The sequence below is a fragment of the Phallusia mammillata genome, chromosome 3 (assembly GCF_965637545.1).
Source record: "Phallusia mammillata chromosome 3, kaPhaMamm4.hap1.1, whole genome shotgun sequence".
Lineage (NCBI taxonomy): Eukaryota > Metazoa > Chordata > Ascidiacea > Phlebobranchia > Ascidiidae > Phallusia > Phallusia mammillata.
Genome location: NC_137254.1, coordinates 26,103,891 through 26,125,154, shown reverse-complemented (window position 1 = coordinate 26,125,154; position 21,264 = coordinate 26,103,891). Strand labels below are relative to the sequence as shown.

Here is a 21,264-nt window from a genome sequence, read left to right as displayed (position 1 = left end):
TTATGTACTGTTTTTTTTTTGTAATTATATGACAATAATGATGCAAAAAGAATACGGACAAAACTTTTAAAGCTGGGTTATTGCTAAAGTTGGTTAAGTGTTTTCTTAAGAATCTAAAAATAACCAGGACGTTAAATCCGCACAAACGCGCGTGTGGGGACCCAACTGTTTTTGCTTGCAAAAACAATCATATATGTAGATCAAATGATGTGTATAGTAAATTGGTAAATATCGTATAGAATATATAAAATGGAAGTATATCAGAAAGCCACCTTTGTAGTTTTTTCCTGTTTTAGTTATTTGCCCTGTTCCACAAATTTTATGTGTCCGTTATTATGTTCGTTCCGTTTATCCATCAATTACTGCACTTCAGTTCATACACTCCGCAGCAAAGTCTATCTATCAAACACAAGTTGTCGCACGAGAATTCATGGAGCGTGAAATGGGGCGACTTTGCACGCTTTTAACAACGCAAAGGATAGGGTTTTGGATGTTGTTTTCAATAACCTGGCTTAACGACTAAAAATTTTTTATTTCTAAATTGCCTTGCTGACAAGAAAATTTATGCGTGACGTAAAAATGACGTCATTGGTTGCTAGGCAACACACAATGTTTGCAGGAAAGCATTTTTATTGGCAATAGTTTAGCGAAAAAATTTTTCTGCATCGTTTGCTAGCAAATTTGTGAATAAAGTGTAGTAAATATAAATGATCCCGACCGTTTTCAGTAATAAAAAATGTTGACTGTACAGATATTTCAAAAACTTAGAAATATAAGTGTTAACCAAAGCAGTTTGTTTATCAAAGTTATACTTTTTAAAGTCTTTATTTAGGTTAACGGTATACTTATTTTTTTGCTACTGGAAAAAGTGCAAACCTACAGAAATTTGCAATACATTTAACAGTTCTATGATAAGATGAATAAAGTGCATATATATAAACTTGCAACTTAAAATAGTAAAAAAAGTGGTTTGGTGGCCAGTTAAGTGCACCAATATAATGAAGAAACTGGTGGATGGGTGGGCTTTTAAAAGAACAAGCCGTTGATTTCAAAGTATCCTTACTGAAGAAGAATTATCTAGTATCCCATCGCACCAAACCTGTGTAAGAAGTTGCTGTTTGGCATGGCTCCTGGCTTGCAATACCAACAGGCATATAGACTCAGAAAAAGTATAACATAAATGCCAATGTTTTATTTTGCAACAATTTTGATTAAAACAGACACAAATAATGACATAAAATAGTAATGCATAACAAGATGGAAAGACAAATAACATTCATTGATTTAAATGTAATTTTGTGACATTTTGAAGGCTGACACAGGATCTATTGGACTTCATTTAACTACTGTGTTTGAGTTTATGAAGCTTCAAAAAAACATGTCATACTGTGCAGTGTGTCTCTTAAGTTTTGACTTTTTTGATTTTATGGAATCACCAATTTTGAAAATTGCTAATAATTCTTGCATGTTATTTTATGCCCTTAATGAAATCATTTGGATTTTTTGTGATATCCTCACATAACATGTATTGTGGGAAGTATCAGCTGAAACTGAAATAAATAAAAAAAGTGCCACTTTGGATGCAAAATTTCCCACGAGACTTTTTGTGCTGTACAGGTGAATAGATTCAAGAAGATTTAACAATTTTGTTGATATTGGTTGTTTTATGCATCAATGTTAGTTGTATTTGTTTATATTGCATTTTTTCTTGTGGTTGTGTTGCATATGACAGTACACATATTCAACATGGTATATAGACCTTAATTAATGCAATAAATATTTTTATCACTAAAAAGTGTCAAATATCTTTCAAAAAAATTAAAAAAAGATTTGTGCAACACCTTTAAAGGTAGTACCAAAAGCTTTCAAAATTCAGTATGTGCTAAAAGCGTCAAAATGCAGTAAATAAACGATGACGTCACTATTACGTCATGACTTTTCTGACCTTGGAAGACCATGGTCAAACTATTTATTCCAATTTTAGATGAATATACATCACAACCTTTTTATCTTTCGGGACTTAAGTAGGCTACATGTATATCTACTGGAAAATTTACCCACTAAAACCTAATTTAAACTCTATTTCATGTTCATCAGTTCCATTTAAACATTATAAGTTGAGCGTAGTTATATTTTTATTCAAAATTTTGCAGAAATTGCAAAATCAAACACCGCAAAAGTATCCAAATTAATCATTTTATAAATCGGCCCCATAAGGCGCAATGCAAAATTCGCGCTAATTTCGCCCCATTTTCATCCCCACAACTTGTGTTTTCTATGGCGTGCGACAACTTGTGTTTTCTATGGATTTTGCTCCGCAGGGATTGTATTTAAAATTGTAAACGCTTTTACTTGGCTTAGCAGGGCGCAGGGCCACAGGTGTTACCTTCAGGCTCAAGTGTGGGTAAAACAGCGGGCGGGCTATGGAAAAAACGAAGATCTTTATTTCCGCTACAGTTGTTCGTATCACCTTTACGCTATTGCGTGTTGCGATAGAAATTTCGCGTGTGACCCTTTGACGAGTTCAGGGTCAACACATCGGCGTCACCAATCGCCTTTGATATTTAATAGCAGTTGTTGCTTGTTGGTTCTTCGTGTGGGGTCCAAGAAATTGGCAATTAACTTGTCGTTTAACGTTTGCAACTTTAAATGCTAAGATTATTTTGTGAGAGCGGTTTAAATGTTGTTTAAACGAAAAAATGTTTTAAAACGTATCAAACGCACTGTTTTGTGTCATGTGCTGATAGTGGTTTTCGGGCATAAATGTGCATAAATTGTTTACAAGTTTGGTATACCAAACTGATTGATTGTGAAATTATTTTGCAGCCTGTAATAGTTTTAGACAATGGTCCACCATCATTTATAAATTGACCAAAAAATAGGACAAATGCTCAATTTTGTTAAACACAAAAAATAGACAATGAAATGGTTTAAGTTACTGGCTTCGGGTTTTGGTGCATTATCAGTAGGGTCTGCTTCTATACTGGTTTTGGATGAAAAAAATATTATTGATTTGACTGATTACCCTGTTGGACGTGCTGCTAGAACTGGAATTACTGTAGCCTCCATAATTGTTGATTACAAGTATGCCCTGTTTGGTCTCGACAAAGAAACCAATGAATACGAAACAGCAAAATCTAAGGTAAATAAATGTTAATGATAAAATGTTAATAAAAAAAAAATTGTGGTATCTTTAAATAGCTGTGTGGTTTCAAATTCATATACATTGAAATTGTTACTCATAGACATAGTTGTACACAGTGGGGGGGATCAAATTTTTTGTCACCTGGTTCTTAAGTCATTGTTTTTAGCCAGTTCTGTTACTAGGGTTCCCGCGGGTATGAAACCTGGAAAAGTTATGGAATTTAAATTTGCAATTTTAAGGCCTGGAAAAGTTTTAAAAAATGCCAACTTTTGCAAAAGTCCATAAAAAAGTATGGAATTTGGCGCCTGTTTCACCATGAAAATGCCAGATAGAGATAGGAATTTCAAATTACATAACGTTTGTATATTCGTTGCAAGTATGGCAAATTGGCTACATATACCAATGCCTCTTTTCTAGTTTTACTGTGGGAATTGCTCGATTTTTTTCCAATAAGGTTATGGAAATTTGGTCTTTTTTCTTGAAAAGTTTTGGATAAGTCATTGAATTTATAAACGAAAACTGCGCAGGAACCCTGTGTTACATACATTGACAGTAACCAGTAATGCTCACCGCAGCGCTGATCACATAAAATTTCGTGAGACGATTTTATAGAACCATTGCGAACCGGCTGAATCCCACCACTGGTTGTACATATAAATTATTACACCCCCAAGCATATGAAACAGCTTTGAAATGTATTATATAGTCACTTTCGTTTACAGGCTCATGCAAGATCGGCAAAGAAAATGTTCAATCTGTGTTGGAAAAACAGAGGAACTTACATCAAAGTAGGACAGCATCTGGGGGCAATGGATTATCTATTACCACCAGAGTATACAACTGCATTCAAGGTTCTGCACAGTAATGCACCACAGAGCTCATTAGAAGAAATTGAACAGGTTGTGTGTTTTATGCTTCTTTAAAAGTCTTTGTCTATGGTTGTTTTGGATTTTGTTTGTGCAAAACGAAGCAAACTTGGTCAAATGATGTGGCAAAACAGAATTGAAATGTACTTCACACCCCACAACATGAATAATATCTTGATGATAATTAAAACCAGCATTGTGGTGTAGCAAGGAAATCAAATTTTATAATTATGTGGAGTGAAAAATACAAATGTTAAAACAACAAAATTAGTTGTCTGCAAGTTTATTTACATTTTACACAACCTTCTATTTTTTGTGCCTACACCCAATAATCTTAAAACTGTGCTACTGCACACAAAACATATATTCACACAAGTACATGCATAATGTATATTTCTGTCTAGGTAGAGAGGTAAAATTTAGGCCATAACATATTTTTCGTGATCCTAATAGTCTGTTACATTTTTTAGGTCATCAAGGAAGACCTTAAAGTAAACAGCCTTTCTGATGTTTTTGAAGAATTTAGCCCTAAACCACTTGGCACTGCATCTCTGGCCCAAGTTCATAAAGCAACTCTGAAATCTGATGGATCAAATGTTGCTGTAAAAGTGCAGCATCCAAGAGTTCGTGATTTGTCTGATAAGGACATGAACATGATGGATAATGCACTGGAGTAAGTTTGATAATGCAACTTCGGAAGTGATAAACATATTATATTTTTATACTATATATGTGTTGGATTTTTTTGTTACAATGTGCTGCTTAGCAAATTTATAGAGCTATTTTGGCTTTTCGTTTCTATCAGACAATGAAAGGGCTTGTAATTTTATTTTTATACTAAATTTTTTTTTCTGTTTTAATGTCTGTCGCATTCAACAGGGTAAATAACACTGAATGCGCATTGTACACTGCACGATTTAGTGCATAAGTTCTTAATTTTGTTTTATTTAACCCTTGACTACTTAGATATAAATTTAATACTTTAATACTTTCCATCTTGAGATAACTTAACAATAGTAGGCATTGTAAAAGAAATATGGGGTAAATCAGAAAATCAAATTTGATGTTCCAATAACTGTTAGTAGGCTTCCTTAAATTTACACCCCTTGAGATCCTCTGATGTACTGTGTCAGTGGTTTCAAAGTCTTAAAAAGTTTAGGAACCACTGTGCAAAATAAATTTATCCACGTCAGATTGTTTAACACTGGCGTATTGATGGACAACTTTTTTCTTATCTTTTCTATTAATGCAAGCTAGAAATGAAACAAAATATCATTCTGTGTTTCAGGTGGGTACAATACTGTTTCCCAGAGTTTGATCTCATGTGGTTGGGTATTGAAACAAGAAATAATCTCCCACTAGAACTTGACTTTACAGTTGAAGCTCGCAATTGCAAGCAGGCGAAAGAAAACCTAAAGTGCTTCGACTGGGTCAAGGTACAGAATTTTCCACTTGAAATAAATCAAACAAATCTGAATGTGTAATTTACTAAAATGTTTTCTGACTAGCCATGTTTTAGACTTCATAAGCAGTAAAATAACAAGTGCTATTAACCACAATAATCTGTATGTACAAAAATATGTAGAAGTTACAATCATATCAATTTTTTTGTATTGTGTAGATACCGAAAATTTATGATAACCTATCAACCTCTCGTGTTTTGGTGATGGAATTTATGGAAGGGGGTCAAGTAAATGATATGAAGTTTTTTAAGGAGCAGAAAATTGATTTTAACAATGTTTCAAGGTAAGTGGACTGTAAGCTGTTTTTTTATGCTTTTAACACAATGAAAAAAAATGTTTTCTTGTCACAAAGTATGCTCGGAAAATTGTTCAGTGAAATGATATTTGTGCAAGGATTTGTTCACTGTGATCCACATCCTGGAAACATTTTAATTCGTCGACGAAAATCAAATTCTAGTTGGTTTTCTTTTAAGTCTGAACTGGAGTTGGTTTTACTCGACCACGGCTTATATCGTCGCTTATCTGAAGATTTTAGGTACGTAGTGACAATTTTTCTGCTGCTTTAGTCAGATTGTTTTTTTTTAATGTGTACAAATCCATTGATCGGTCCCATTGGATGGCAATCAGTTTTCAACAAAATGATCCTTCTTGACAAACCATTTTATATCCACTAAATTGTAGTTGTATGACAGCCATAAATAAGACCGTGCACATGTTTAAGAAAAAAGGTTTACATGACTGACATTTGGGATTGATTCAAAATTTTACAAATGCTTGGCCTATTTTGTCTCATCTGAATGGATACCACATTCAAAGTGGATTTACATTTACACCTAGGCTTTTAAAGTATAAAATGGTGATCGCTTGTAAAAATAATGCCATAAACAATAGCTAAAAGGTTGCCGCTCTAGTAAAACTTCATTGCTTCGAGCACATAAGAACTATGTTTTGCCAAACAAAATATTTCAGTAACTACACATTGAAATTATGTTCAAAAAAGATGCCCTTTATGTATTACAGATATCACTATGCAAACTTGTGGCAGGCCATTATCAATAAGGATTTGAAGGGGATTGAAAAGCACTCCAGAGAATTGGGAAGTGGTGAAATGTATCCTTTGCTCACAACCATTGTCACTGGAAGAGCATGGAAGGTTGTCGGGGATCAAGGAATTAAAAAGTAATAACATGCATTTGGCCTAACTTAATATAGCTGTGTGGACACTGTACAGAATATTGAGTGAACTACAAACTAAGTGTGGCATTATTGGTCCGCTTATCACTTCCTTTCTTTAAAGGTTTTTTATCTCTTGTGCAATGACTGATGATGTTTATTTGTTCTTTGATTTTTTTCTTTCGTATTTATCCTCACAAGGCCGGCAAAACACCGGAATGCACAATGTTTATGGTGTAATGCTCAACAATATGCTAGTTGTTGTTTTTGAAGAACTTGTATTTTTACTTTCGCCAACCATAACGTTAGTTTGCCCATCAGCAACCTGGTTGACGAAACGCTTGTTCGGTATTTTCTATGCATTATGCTCATAATGAGTTTGCCGCCGTGCTGCCTGTTTTATTGCAGGCCTTTGAAAAATTTCTTTTGGATTTGGTGACTCCCATTTAGTTCAACTTGGTTTGAGCAATTTTGCTTAAGTTTCTTGTAAACACAAGGCGGTTGCGCATATCACTCGGCCATCTTCGCGGTTTAGCTCCATTATTTGAACACTGACCCACCACGCACGATTTCTGCAAGCGAAATACTTCGTATCTTACATAGCAATACACTGAGAATCCGGAATTATTGAAGTATTTTACGTTTACAGTGTCGCTCTTACGAAAGAAGAAGACGACGAAATTCGTGACAATGCTGGCGTTTTTCTTCCCCATATTTCGCAAGTATTAAATCGCGTGCCAAGCGAGATGCTACTGGTTTTAAAAGCCAATGACCATCTGCGCGGTTTAGAGGTGAATATTAATTTATTGCCTTATTTGTTACCAGTGTGAAAAAATACTGTAAATTTCATGGTGTGTTCAAGTCTACGCGATGTCTGTGGTGTGTTTTACAATAGTTATATCTATATATATGTAATTTGACTACATCGTTTTTCCGGTGTTAAAATTTTGCTCTTTGACAACATTTGCGGAAATAGTAAAGCACTTGATACGTTTATTTGGGACATTATACCTGTGGACAGGTGTTGTAAAATGTTCCCTAGAGGAGCTTCCAGCTAAAACACTGTAGGCATTTTACAAACATATTAAATTAAACGTAAATGTTTTTATTTTTGACATACCATTCGACAAATCTATCAGTGTCAAATATCTTCTGTTCTATTTTAATGACTATTTCCATTTTCATTATAGCAGCTACTATTAAGTCCACACCGTTTTTACACTCTTGTATTGCCCTTGACATATCGTTTATAATTCCACCACAGCATATGTACGGCGTCCGAGGTCACCTTTCGGGATTTCTGGACATGTCAAGGTGTTGTCTGAGGGCTTTGCGGGAACTAAAGGTCAATCGAACTCGTAAACTAGAAAGCGGCATTTCCCTACAATGGTCGATACTTGAACACACGTTAACGCTGTATATTGGACTTTTCAAACTTCTAGCCTACGAATGGTATCTATGGGTAAGTCGTTCTTTATTAACACAATACAATAGTTGACATTGTAGCGTAAATTTGTAATGTAAAGTAAAAAACTATGTCTTGGTATTAAATGGCAGCCGTTACTATAAAATGGTAGTGGTATAATTTCTTTCAACAAGCGAAACAAATTGAACTTCACTCACAACCCCGATTTTCAGTGTGGGCTTTGGATATTTGTCATTTTAATCATATCAAAATCGTTTTTTGTAAGTTCTTGCCTTGCATATCGTGAACATAGTATGTCTCTACATATAAATTGTAGATAAATAATGGGAATAAATCAGACACATGAAAAAAATGGGTTGAAATGTTGGTGCGATATTTTCTTATTCCAACAACTTTTTTTCTACGCACAACTTGTTGCTATTAACTATATTTTCTGGCTGTTCATAACTTACTCACTACTTGACAGTTTCAAGAGGTTCGGAAAACGAAAAGAAAATCTTCTCGGCAAAACCACCAAGTGACCGAAACCACCGATTCAACTATGACTGGAAACGCTTTTGTATTGGAGGTTCCAGGCTAAAGCATTATGCAGTGTGATTGATCTGTATGTTACCTTTTCCGTTTTTATTAATCGATTGCCAAATATATATTTGTTGTATCCCTCTATTTAACTGCTGACAGGCCGAATCTTCATTGGACGCCATGGTATACAAATAAAAAAAACATGATTGGTATTTTTTGTTGAAGCAAAGACGACCTCAAATGTTTCCTCTACAGTTTGGGCTTCGAGGCATGACCTGTAAACGGATCCAAACGGCCTGAAAGTTAACATTGAAATTACGTCGGATATGTGACGGAATGTGAAGCAGAGTTGTAAGCCCGAAATCCGGCCCGAACCCGATTCGTTTTAAAGAAGCCCGTTTAGACCCGAATGTTTGATTGGCGCCCCAGGAAAGACCAAGACAACACGCACAACAGGCAATCGGTCTGAAACACGGCGTTTTAGGTCTGTTTGACATTAGGTCTGGTCCAGCAACTAGCTACTAAGCTGGTTAAATTTATTCAAAAAAGAATACCGAAACAGAGTGTAAAGTCAGGCCCGTTATTTTTTGAAAAAACCTAAGCCCGAGCCCGGCTAACAACTCTAGTGTGAAGACCGGCCGGAATCAAGCGCATTTTATTCAATTTTGGTCTAAAAAACCCTAAACTACACGCAATAACGATTCGACCATCCTGGGGATTCCAGTTCATGCAGTACGGATAAGATCATTATTCTGCGGTTGTACTTTAAGCTAAGCATGGTAAAAAAAGTGTTTGTAGCTAAACATAGAAATCAAAACACTTTTCACTTTGGGGTAATGGCGTGCAAATTTCGAGAATTGCGTACTTATCAAACAGCTCGTAACTTAGTTTTGCTTATTCCGACGCATGACGCATGTTTATTAATACTTCAAAGCCTTGTTTAATCGTTGCTCAGTCCAACGAAAACGCCAAAACAGTTTATTTCTTTAGCAGGAACCTGGCGTCTGTATGGCTCCGTATACCTATAATGAAAAACAAATATTGTTGTCGCCGATAGATTGACATGACTCAAATGTCTCATCTTACAACAGAAAAAGTAACCAAGATTTATTTTATTTAAAGTTCTCGCCTCACTAACCAACGCAATAGGTCTAAAACATTTCTTTGACGACGATTAATTATGCTTTGATCAAATAGTAATATTCACATGGGTGATCATGTGTCGCCCCGCACAGCATGCAACGGTCACAATTTCACACAATTCTGATGTAGGAAATGAAATTATATACGCTTGAACTGGTCCACACATATGTCATAGACCAGCATATGCCCTGGGAATAAGCCTAGAAGAGATCCACATTTACCAAAACGTCAAACAAACATTTGTTAAAATCAGGTGCTACAGATTTTTTCATTTCTCCGTGGTTTGTTATTTGTGCATTTTAGCCTTTAAGATAATTGAGTGGTTAGCGCAACCGCCTTGTGCTCACAAAATGTCAGTTGGTGATTCGAGCAATTGTAATTTCTTAGCTGCGTGGGTGGAATTAAAATAAGGCCAAGAAGACCGTGAAACCCAGAATTAGTAGTCAAACTGCAGTTCTTCGGTCGGGTTTGGCTTGAGTTCATTAACAACTGCCTTGATTTAGATTTGACTTCACACAGCATCTTTGGTGCCATCTTTGCCTCGTTTTTACCAACTTTCAGGCTTTTTTGGTTCGGGTTTTGCCTTTCAAATCGGGCTTGTACTTTCGGATTCGGTCCCTAATTTTACCCGGCCTCATATCTGCTTTGATCTAGCACAGGGGTTCTTAAACTGGGGGGCGCGCCCCCCTAGGGGGGCGTGAAGGGTTCGCAAGGGGGGCGCAGCACATTACGACAGCAAAGTTTTCACTTGCAAACAATTGTAAATGAATGCATTGGAATAATGTGGGCGCTGATTTCGAACCTATTGTTTGAAGTAAACGCTTCATTACTCTGAAATGGAAGTCCAGTTGAGATACGCCAAGATACGGCCTTTTTAAAAACCCATTTAAAATCTATTAAATAGTATAGTTAGTCTCATCCTACAAGGAATTCTTGTATATTACGTCACAAGTAGCACAATAAAGCAATTGTTTGCGCACAATTAACACTTTTTGTTTTGTCTGTGACGTTATAAACTGGCTTCGGATCAATCCTTGGCGTTGCAATCCTATGAAAGTCGGTAATGTTAATTTTACATGTCGTAACAGTAAACTTTCGTAAGGATTAGATTAATTTTTGCCAGTAACAAAGGGGGCGTGAGAAAAAATAAATTGTGTCAAGTGGGGCACGACCGAAAAAGTTTAAGAACCCCTGATCTAGCAGGATTAAGCTTATAAGTGACAGGGTAAAAGATATTATCGATACAACTCTTTCAATAAGTAAAAATCGTTATTTACCAAAACTCAGTTCCGTACAATACCATGTGAAAATTCTTCTGAGTAGATAATATCTTTTAGACACGTGCCATAACCCGAATTCGCGGTACGCCGCTTCTGAAAATAATCTACGGGGTAGGGAACACCGCCTGCGGGTTTGGAATACAGCGATTATAGTGTCAAAAAGCTGAATCGTTCTGAGAAGATAATATCTGATAGACATCTCATAACCCGAATTTGCGGCACATCGCTTCTCAAAACATACTGAACAGATTGGAACACAGTCTGACCCCAATTATCAAAACAGCTACCTGCATTAACGACGCCAAACGGCCCAAACCACTCGCAGTGGCAAAAGAAAAAGTCAACAGGGCGACGAGCTCAGTAAGTTTGTCCCGAGAGGTCTTCAGTTTGGTTTGTTCGTTCGATGACGTGCGGTTTATACGATTTCGGATGTGGAGTTGATTTGTTGCTTCTTGAGTCTTTTGCAGAATTGTAAGTCGGACTGGGTTCAGGTCCGTGTTTGATTTCGGGTTTAGTTCGGGCATGACTTTACTTTCTGTGACCATGATTTTTTAAATATAAATTACCTAGCTAAATAGCTTAGTTGACAGCCCAAAAACGTGTTGTTGTTTATTATTATGTATCTATATTTCATAACGTAGATGGTATAAATGCAGAATATACACCCGCAGGCGGATTTTGGCAATATTAATATGTGTTTAAATGTTGTGTGTTGAATACAATATGTGCCTAAATATAAGAATGAAGTTTTATTATTACTTCTTGATCTTGATCTTGAAATCTGATTTAGATATTTTTGCGTCTAAGTCGAAGCGATCGACATGAAAGTCTGTTCATTGACATTCCTTGCTATTTTCGTCGTACTTCTTGTGGGCATTAGCTGCAGCGAAGGTATAGTAAAAAGATACAGATGAACATCGTTTATTGTTTATGTGTTTTGTTTTTTATAAAACTCCTAAATTAGAAACTGTTTTTTTATTTAAACGGGTTTATGGAGTATGTGAGCATGATCACCGGCAGAAAATTTTGCAGAAGAGAGCAAATTTTGCTACATACTTACGATATCAAATAATAATGTACATATAGGCATAAAAATGTTCTATACAATTAAACCTGAAACACTCGATTTAAAAAAATCGTATACGATTTTATAGCCACGCGTCAATCCAGCAATAATTACGATGTGTATCATTTTGCCAAATCCATAAAACGGCAGAGGTCATGGAAATAACACCAAAAACATAATAATAAGACAAACATCGTCAATTCCGCTTGTTTAAACATTCACTGACTCTTCTTTCCCTTCCGTGCCGTGGCGCCCATGTTTGTGATTGTACATTTTTTTTAAAACACTTGAATTGTAAATTATAGTTTTATTTCAAACGTGTTGGTGAGATTTAGGTATCTTGCAAGATTGTGTGTATTATCTTCATGGTTTACATGACAATAATTTAAAAATACGGTTGGTTCACGCTATCCACCATTTTACTAGACCACCATTCAAAACATGTTGAATGTAAACTATATGCTCACGGTCCTAAAGAGAAAACATGTTCTTGTAGAAAACATTTTCTGGCCCCTATTAGGACGTTGATTAGGCCCCTTATTTTTATTAGAAACAGAGAACCGAAATACTATATACGTCAGCAACAATATGTTTTAGCTTTAAAGCCGTAACAAAACGATCATGCTTAGTCAATTTAATTGTGAACTTTGATTTTATGCCCTGGCTTTACCCCTGTCTCGTAGGGATTTGGCCATATGCTAACCTAGATATTGGTAATTTGATTTAAAGCCGTTCACATTATTTTTAGGCCGACTCCAATACCGACATTTCTTCTACCAATGTCTAAGTTCTTACTGCAGTCGTGAATGGCTTGGCAGGGGCTGGAGTTGCCAATATGCAAGACGTAAGTGTTGGTGAAATTTACAAGCAACACGTTGTTTACAAGAATATTGTGGAATTAAGCTTACGCCTTATGCTCCAGCAAAAACAACATTCTTGTTATTTTTGTGACATTGACAAACGACAACAAACGAATTTTTTTGGTCAAGTTATAATAAGGACTTTGTGCAAAAATAAAGAGTTTCTTCCTAAATTCGTTGTTCATCACAAATTTGACTATTTCTAGTCTAAATTTTACTTGCCCTAATTATTTGCACCTCCTGTTTTACACAAGTTTTATTGCTGGAGTGAAGCTATAGGAGTAAACCAGGGGTGCACAACCTTTTTGCTAGGACGGCCGCATCGCAGATTCGTATTTCACCAACGGCCGCCAATTGCCTGCTTGTTTTTGTTTTTAAATTTATTATGTGAAAAAAATAAATAAATAGGGCTTGTCCCACATACATAAACCATTTAATGGCATTCAAAAATCCCGGATAATTTAAAACTTGATCCACAGATTGAGCTAAACTGTCTGACGACCAGTCTGAGCTATTTATGACGTCATAATCTATATTGTGACGCAAGACGTGACTGTTTATTTACATTGCTTGCACACAATAGGCGTATATAAAGTGTGGAGCACAGGGTCACTAGACTGGTGATATTTTTTACAATCTTACAAAATCCATTTAATGCAGTTTGAAAGTCAAAATATTTAGCAAAAGAGGTTTTTACGTCGCGGCCGCCAGTGCATATATTTTAATAAACATGTTCACGGCCGCATAAAATCGTCTACTCGGCCGCAGGTTGTGCGCCCCTGGAGTAAACCATACATTAATGCATTTCATTTTAGGTCACAACTATTAAAGTGCCAGCGCGTTTTTATAGTTTGCCTGTATTCAAGATTTTCCGCTTTCGGCGATAGTTTACGGGTCGGCCACTTGTTTAATGCGCGAGTCAATTATAGTCGTTACTTTAAAGTTTAAACCGATAATGATTTGACTTGCCAACATTTTTGTGTGAAATAAAATGTCAATAAAAAAGCAAGCAGAATCGTGAGCGAAGCCTTGTTTTTAAGGCTCCCATCATAACTAACCGAAAATCAGCAAATTTTATTAGTTTATTAGTTCAAAACATATCAAAAAGTCCTTTAAAATGACTTAGCGAATCGTTTGGCGTGTCATGAAAAATCACCTGGCGTACCAAATCCGGGGCTATATTTCGATGCTGATCGAATCACAATGATTGGCAAAAAAGTTGTGACGACGCGTCTAACCGCTGTACCGATGACACTGATACGACCAAACCCAGGATGAACGTAAAAAAACTGATAAACGCGCCTAAAAAAGACAAAAAGTTGTAATCTGTATTGGTTTGTTACAAACTACGCAATATATCGCAATTAAATATTTTTTATTAATAAAAACTGTAAATAAAAACTCGTCATTTGCCAAATTGTGAAATATATTTTTAAATCAACGGGTGCCACTTGTAATTTTACAACATATCATTAAACACTCTATTGGCATTTGTTTATTATTCCCAGTATTGACAAAAAAGCCGAAAACTTTCAATACACCACAACGAAGTTTCAGAAACCAAACATTGGCGATTATGTCGAGTGGCCTGCACTGTATAAGCACGAACGGGGAATTTTGCGCCTTTAAAAATTGTTATTGCATAACATTTAGTGCTTGGTGTCAAACCCGTCAGCCATTTTGAAAAAAACAAAAACTCGCCTTTAGCTGGCGTAGGTTTCACGCATAATAGGTCGAAAATTTTTTATGCTTTAAGCTGTTTTGTTTGCAAAATTACTAAAAAGCAACCGATTAAATCTTTGCATTTTTTACTGCTGTTGAATCTTTTTATTCTTTTGAAAATCGAATCAACTGTCAACACGCTTTTTATTCATCCATTATAAGTAGATTTGTCTCTCTCATTGAACTTAAAAAAAATAAGTTTAACTGCGATTTACTGTGTACTAAGAATTTTTCAAATATGACGCCAAATAATCGTTTTTCAACAGTTGTTTTATGTGTACATTTTAGAAAAGTGGGCGTGACAAAGCTAAAACCTATTTTTTATCTTAAGTGCCAGTGGTCGGCAACGACCAGACCGCAGCCCTGTCTCGGTCCGTGAGTAGACCGTTCTGTACTCTTTTTCAGGTTAAATTATTCGAAACATAATGCCTAGGTGAGAGCGTCTCGTTGCGACAAAACAAGTTTCAGGTTCTTATTGAATCAAAATTGTGAGGACTTATATGAGCTGTATTACATTTTAATTGCTGATCATTTTGGTGTTGTTAAGCCTGGCCCGCAATAAAATTTTAGTTTTAAACCGTCCTACAAAAAAGACTGCCGACCCCTGATGTGTGCAATTATAAACAGTCTTAAAAAACGTTTGAACAATAAAACATTTCGCTTTTACGTCTGTTTGGGCCGCTATTTTACTCATTTAACTTAGAAATCCGTGTATAGTTTTTAGCTTCTTTTAGGTTAAAAAATAATCTTTTGGTGAAACAGAAAATGTTGGTGTGCTGCATACTTTTGTTTAATCTAAAAATTTTAATCTAATTTTAATGGTTTAAATGGTGGGTCGGGTTCGGGCTTAGGTTTTTTTCAAAAAAGCAGGCTTGATTCGGGCATGACTTCACACTCTGTGCTAGTATTTTTTAAAATAAATTTAACTAGTTAAGTAGCTATTTGCTGGACCTTACCTAATGTCAACCAGCCCAAAAACGTCTTCTTTAAGACCGATTGTCTATTGTGTTTGTTGCCTTGGTTTTTCTTAAGGCTTTAATGCAGTGGTCTCAACCGTTTTTTATTGACGGGGCCAAATGGAAGTTTTTTAAGTGTGTAAAGAGTCGCAAAAAAGAAACTCCAGCAAATCACCAAAGAGTATTAACTTGAAGCTAAAATAGCAATGTTTGGTGGTTTTCTGAGGCCCACTGCGAGCTGCAAAATAAGTAGTTGTGAGCCGCTGTTAGGAATCACTGCTTTAATGCATAGGCCGGTCAATCAAACTTCAGGACCTAAATGGGTTTCTCAAAAACGATTGGGTTTTGGTCTTGCACTTTCGGGTTCGGGTCGGTTCGGACTTTCGATTTCGGGCCGGGCTCGTTTACTATACTCTGATACGCCCTTAAGCTTACATCGACCCTTAAATGTTATTTTGTCGTTGTTCGCAGATCAACTACCCTGTGTTCGGTGTCAAATGCACGTATGTCGTCAGGTCAGCTCATGCTTCTCCATATTTGGAAATGGGGGTTGCTGAAATGTCAACTTGTTCAATGTTTGGTTTGACGCGTTTGTGTACATTTATTTCACGTCAGAAATGCGGTTTGGTGAAACCACATGTTTTGTCGTCTCCCTTGCATATATACCTAATTGACTTTTCATTTCGTCCACCAAAGACACATTTTGTGATAAATTTTACACAACGGGCGGCCTTAACCTTTTTTTCGACGATTGTTGTACAGTTTGGTGTGTCCAATTTGTTGTGTTTTCAATCACGTTTGCGCCTTGCTTCTTTACAGAGTCCAAATAAGCACAGTTTGCTTGTTGTAACTTAGGTTGTATTTATTCGAAATCAGTAAAATAGAATAGTAACGTAGTAAGTGAACAGCTTTTTATAGGCTCACGAAGTAATTGCAAACGCACCAATCACATTCCTGCAGTAGTCACAAATCAAGCGCGTACACACACACAACGCATAGCAATTAAAATAACACAAGAATGCCTCGAGCCGCGTGCTCGGGAATAGCGCGGTTGCGTTCCACAACACAATTAATGTATTGGAGTTAAGGAATTAAAACCTGTACAATATGATTTCGGTTGTAAATGTGTTGTTTTGTGTTTTTAATGATTGGACCACATTGGTTGATCGAATATTGTGCGAACTACAATAAATCTCCAAAAATTTGTATCGCATTGTAGGGATGTGTCACATAGTAAGAACGTGTAGTAGTTATGGAAATCGCACAGTTAAGATTCTGATGACAAGGCATGAAACCTCCAACTTCAATAAACATGTTAAGATTAACACCAGATGCAGACCAAAATTTGTGCATAGATTTATAGATGTTGGGTACGCAGCACACGAAGGAAGAGTAGCTTAAACAAAAAATAAAGATGATCATTAAAGTGGCTTGAAATGTTGACATCTTTTGGCTCGAGTTATTCGTTGATATAAGCTGAATATTTAATTCCCGACCAGTTAGACTTGACATACAGGAGTTTTATGATAATGGCAATAGGTAAAGTTGTATCGTTTGAGCTACCAAGTTACATAATTTAATGTTATCGGTGCCATTTAGATTTAGGAAATTACATTTACGCTGAAAAGAATACACACAATAACATTATTCTAGTTCGGATGGCATAAAAAATCTACTAAATAAAAAAAACGAAACATTTCGTTTGTATTTTTGCAGATTTTTGTGCTAAACTAAAATTAAAAAGGTTTAGCGATTGGTTTAAACGTATTTTGTTCTAGTTTTTTCTTTTTCTTTATTCGGACCACGAAGAATGTATTTTTAGAAAACACAGCCAGTTCGGAAAAGCCCGACATTGTTTACTGGTTGTCACTAAACACAACATCAATCAATCATTCAATCGTTTAGTTTTACCCTCGAACGCAAATATTACATTGAAAAAGTGATGGTAAAGGGACATCGAAATCTTTCGGTTTTAGGGTCAAGATGTCTCTCAAAAACGTACTTGAACAAATATAGTTACATGATTACAGGACAACATGTTGTCAAAAACAGCGTTTTACGTGTAAAATCCGGCCCTATTTTCTACCTTTTTTGTGTCGCTAATTTTCTGAAAATCGAATCAGTCTTAGACGTTCGCCGGCGTCTTTAGAGTTTTTGTGCAGGTGTGAAGCTTTTTTAGCATGTAGACACTATAGTTAATTTTCGACACAGTTTTTTTAAATAGAAATTGCAATTGCAGGAGTTTACAAGAAGCAATATCAAAACAAAAATCGGTTATAGGCCTAATTGTATAAATCTATTCTTGTTAATAATATTCTTTATTTATGAACATTTTTAGTTTTGTGCTGCTGCATTTGCTTTACTTACGTCAGTACAGAACTTATGAAAGCTCAAAGTACAAAAAGTTTAAGAGCCCCTTTGCTTAGAACAGCAGTTTTCAAACTGTGCGTCCCGACGCCCTGGTGTGTCGTTTCAGTTTTCCAAAGGCGTCGCAGAATAGTTCCGTTTCGTGGCTTTTTGTTGTTTTGTCAATAAACGCAACTTTAATAGTTTTCCTCATTAACTTTTATTTGCTGGTGCGTCGCAAGTCCAGAAAACTTTTCTAGAGGCGTCGCAATAAAAAAAGTTTGAGAACCACCGGCTTAGAACAACAGAGCATCAGTGTGTTTTTGAGTTTCATTCAAGTAACATTTTTTCTTTTAAAATAACTTTTAAAATAATGTGCGTTTAAATTATGTATATGACTGCTAAATGTAACGTACTTATGTTAGAATAATATTAGGACACTTTTATCATTTGTATACGCTGAAAGAAAAGCTTTTGCGTATGTTAGCTAAAAATATAAGTTTCTAATACTTAATTTAAACCGAAATATTTCCATGCGTTTCAGTTTTGTTTTTAACACGTTGCAAAATCTGCCTTAAACCAACCATGAAAATGTGTACTTTGAATACCATTGCGATGGTCATGACACTTTTTGTTATTATCACTAGCGGAAAGGGTAAGAAGGTTATTTTACCTTGCTTTTTTCCCATAACTTGTTTCCTGTGGTCTTTCTTAACTTGTATTTTGCGTATTTATTTTAGCAGCAAAATAAATTGTTTTGTGTAACGCAAAGGTATTGGTCGCAGCGCGAACGTTTTAGAAAAGTGTCTCAAATTAATGCCCAAACTTTCAATATCGCGAATATAAAACATCATCAACCAACTGATTGCTGCATCTAAAAAATACAAGGCACGTACCAATCAAAAATTTAACTCGGCGTATCTCCGGCCAACTGTTAATTTGACCAGTTTATGCCTGGATTATATCACACTCGGCCAAGTGGTCCTAATTTGACGACTATCGAAGATAATTTAGGCGGTTTTAAGCTTGGTTTGTTATGCGTGGACCCCTGAAGTATTTTTTAAGCATGGGCAGATTTATTGATTCGGGGGAAAATGCACGTTTTTTTATTTTGTCTTAAATTTCACCAGTGTTCAATTTAACCTGAGTTTAAAATTGGTGTTGGTTTTGAAACGCATGGCAAAATGCATGTAATAATTATTAAAACAACCTGGGTTCATTTCAGTTCGATCATAAGACAACTCATAGTCTACATGTGACGAATAAATCAAAATGTAGTCCGTTAAAATGGCGTCGTTTTTTTTGGTGAAAATATATCATTATTTAGTTCAAGCTACAGCAGCAACTAACTTTCGTGTGACGTAACGCGCAATGTTTTTTAAAAGCTATCGGGTAACGTTGAAACAAATTTAAATAGAATGTACAGTTTATCAAATAAAAACAGCACCTAGGTATTGTTTGGAGACTTTGAAAAACTTTGTGTGCAACCACAGTCTTGTCCAAATCGTTCCTGTGTGACGTCAAACAACGTCCTATTGTGTAATTCGGGGGTGTGCAACCTGTGGCCCGCGGGCCAAATGCGGCCCTTGATTAAAGGTTGTGCGGCCCGCAGTGACGCTTGGATTTCAAATGCACTGGCAAACGAGTTTAATTACTATATATTTTCGAGCAGATTGATGCGCCCGGTGCTATTTTTTGTGACCTGACAAAATGTGACTACAATCAAATGCGAATTTACTTGTAGTTAAGCATATTTGGTAGTCAACAAAGGGAAATCACCTTGTGTTATACACAGGTGCGGCCCGCGATCAAATTTTGACAACTATATTTGGCCCCACAGTAACAAAGGTTGCACACCCCTGGTGTAATTGGTTGACAAAATCACGTGAGTATGTATTTGAATATGATAAGCTAAGTATTTGCGACTTGTGCCTCGTGTTGATTAGTTACAAAGTGCAGGGTTGCCAGGTGGCCTAAAAATCGGACAAAAAACGATAAATTGGCCTAATTTCACATGCTGTGTCCGACGCCTAAAAATCAGTAGGACATTTAGTTTTTTGTCCTGATATGTCCGAATTTTGCTGATTGAATAACTTTTTGTCTCCTTCCTATTGTTTGAAGGTTACAAACCTTTTTTTTACGACAAAACGTGGTTTAAAAGTGCAACTTGTTTTGGTTAGTACAGTGGTTCTCAACCTTTTTTCTTTCATGGCCCATTTTCATTGTTCAAAAATTCTGTGGCCCAGTAAATGTTTACAAAAAAGAAAGCAGACATACAAAAAAAACTGCAGAACATATTTCAAACAGATTATAAGTTTAAAATAACTTTCATACAAAAAAATCATAAAACAGCACTTTCCCTTCTTTTAATCATGCACTTTCAGTTATGACCGAGTAATTAAACAATGGATATGCTGCTATTATCTGGCTTTATTGTAATCACAAAGTAGTTTATTACATCATAAACACAAGGTGTTGCAGAACTCAAAGTAACTTTATACCGTAAACAGATCAATTCAAATATATTTACATTCCTAAAATTCCTCCCCAAGCCATTATTCTTGTAAAATTGAGTGTAGTGACACAAATGAAAGTAAATCCCTAAAAAAGCTTTCTATTTGATTGGTCTGTGGCCCAATGAAAATGCTTCCATGGCCCACTGGTTGAGAACCGCTGGGTTAGTACCTTGTTTATGACATTAAATACATAATTGTCTGCCAGTGAATGTTTGGCCATTGTTGTCAACTAAAGTTTATTTCAAACATATCGTTTTTTTCGAACATGGGAAGTTTGTTGGGCTTTAAGTTTGGATTTCAGTTCGTGTGGTTGCACGCATAAGTGACGTCATATTTTACGACCGCCACTTTGCATTTGTGTAAAACTCGGCGCTTATGAGTTTTTAAACGCACAAAAAATGGCAGTTGGCACCTCGATATTGATACCTTGTTAGCAATTATACGCTCTCGTTTTTTTTGTCCTAAAATGTCCGATTTTCGGACAAATACTGTCCGAATCCAGCCGACAGTACCTGGCAACCCTGACAAAGTGTGGCAGTTAGAGAGAGAGAGGTGTTGCAGTGTCACTGTTATGACTGTTTTTAAACCTTGTCATCAACTTTTAAGATAGCTTAAATGGAGTCGTCGTTTGCTATACAACAATGGCGAAGAGTGTAGTCTGTAATATTAATGGAATTATTTAGAATCTTCAATCAAAAAACGTATCAGCATAGGTTTGGGAAAGCGTGATGTACATCGTCGTTATAAGTGGTAAGTTCTTGGTTTGTATGTTCAAGTTCC

General features: G+C 36.0%; 1 protein-coding gene and 1 long non-coding RNA gene across 2 annotated transcripts; both read left to right on the top strand.

Annotated features, from left to right (window-relative positions):
* The first annotated feature begins 2,807 nt into the window (after positions 1-2,807).
* On the top strand, positions 2,808-8,807 carry LOC145218935 (aarF domain-containing protein kinase 1-like). Its single transcript, XM_080086357.1, has 10 exons — positions 2,808-3,142; positions 3,868-4,044; positions 4,482-4,684; positions 5,300-5,447; positions 5,633-5,757; positions 5,827-6,009; positions 6,495-6,653; positions 7,297-7,438; positions 7,912-8,109; positions 8,540-8,807. Exons 1-10 carry the CDS (start codon positions 2,921-2,923, stop codon positions 8,651-8,653), a joined length of 1,671 nt encoding a protein of 556 aa, XP_079942483.1. The 5' UTR covers positions 2,808-2,920; the 3' UTR covers positions 8,654-8,807.
* Positions 8,808-11,109: 2,302 nt separating this feature from the next.
* On the top strand, positions 11,110-16,306 carry LOC145218942 (uncharacterized). Its single transcript, XR_013857790.1, has 4 exons — positions 11,110-11,489; positions 11,809-11,909; positions 12,833-12,928; positions 16,094-16,306. It is a non-coding gene; the product is annotated as an uncharacterized LOC145218942 (long non-coding RNA).
* Positions 16,307-21,264: the final 4,958 nt, after the last annotated feature.

What these genes read in the sequence shown, in the direction of transcription:
- LOC145218935 (XM_080086357.1), top strand. Translation starts at nt 2,921, where the DNA reads ATGAAATGGTTTAAGTTACTGGCTTCGGGTTTTGGTGCATTATCAGTA. An exon ending in GATTTTAACAATGTTTCAAG is followed by an intron (nt 5,758 to 5,826) that starts GTAAGTGGACTG and finishes CTTGTCACAAAG; the next exon opens with TATGCTCGGAAAATTGTTCA. An exon ending in CGCTTATCTGAAGATTTTAG is followed by an intron (nt 6,010 to 6,494) that starts GTACGTAGTGAC and finishes TATGTATTACAG; the next exon opens with ATATCACTATGCAAACTTGT.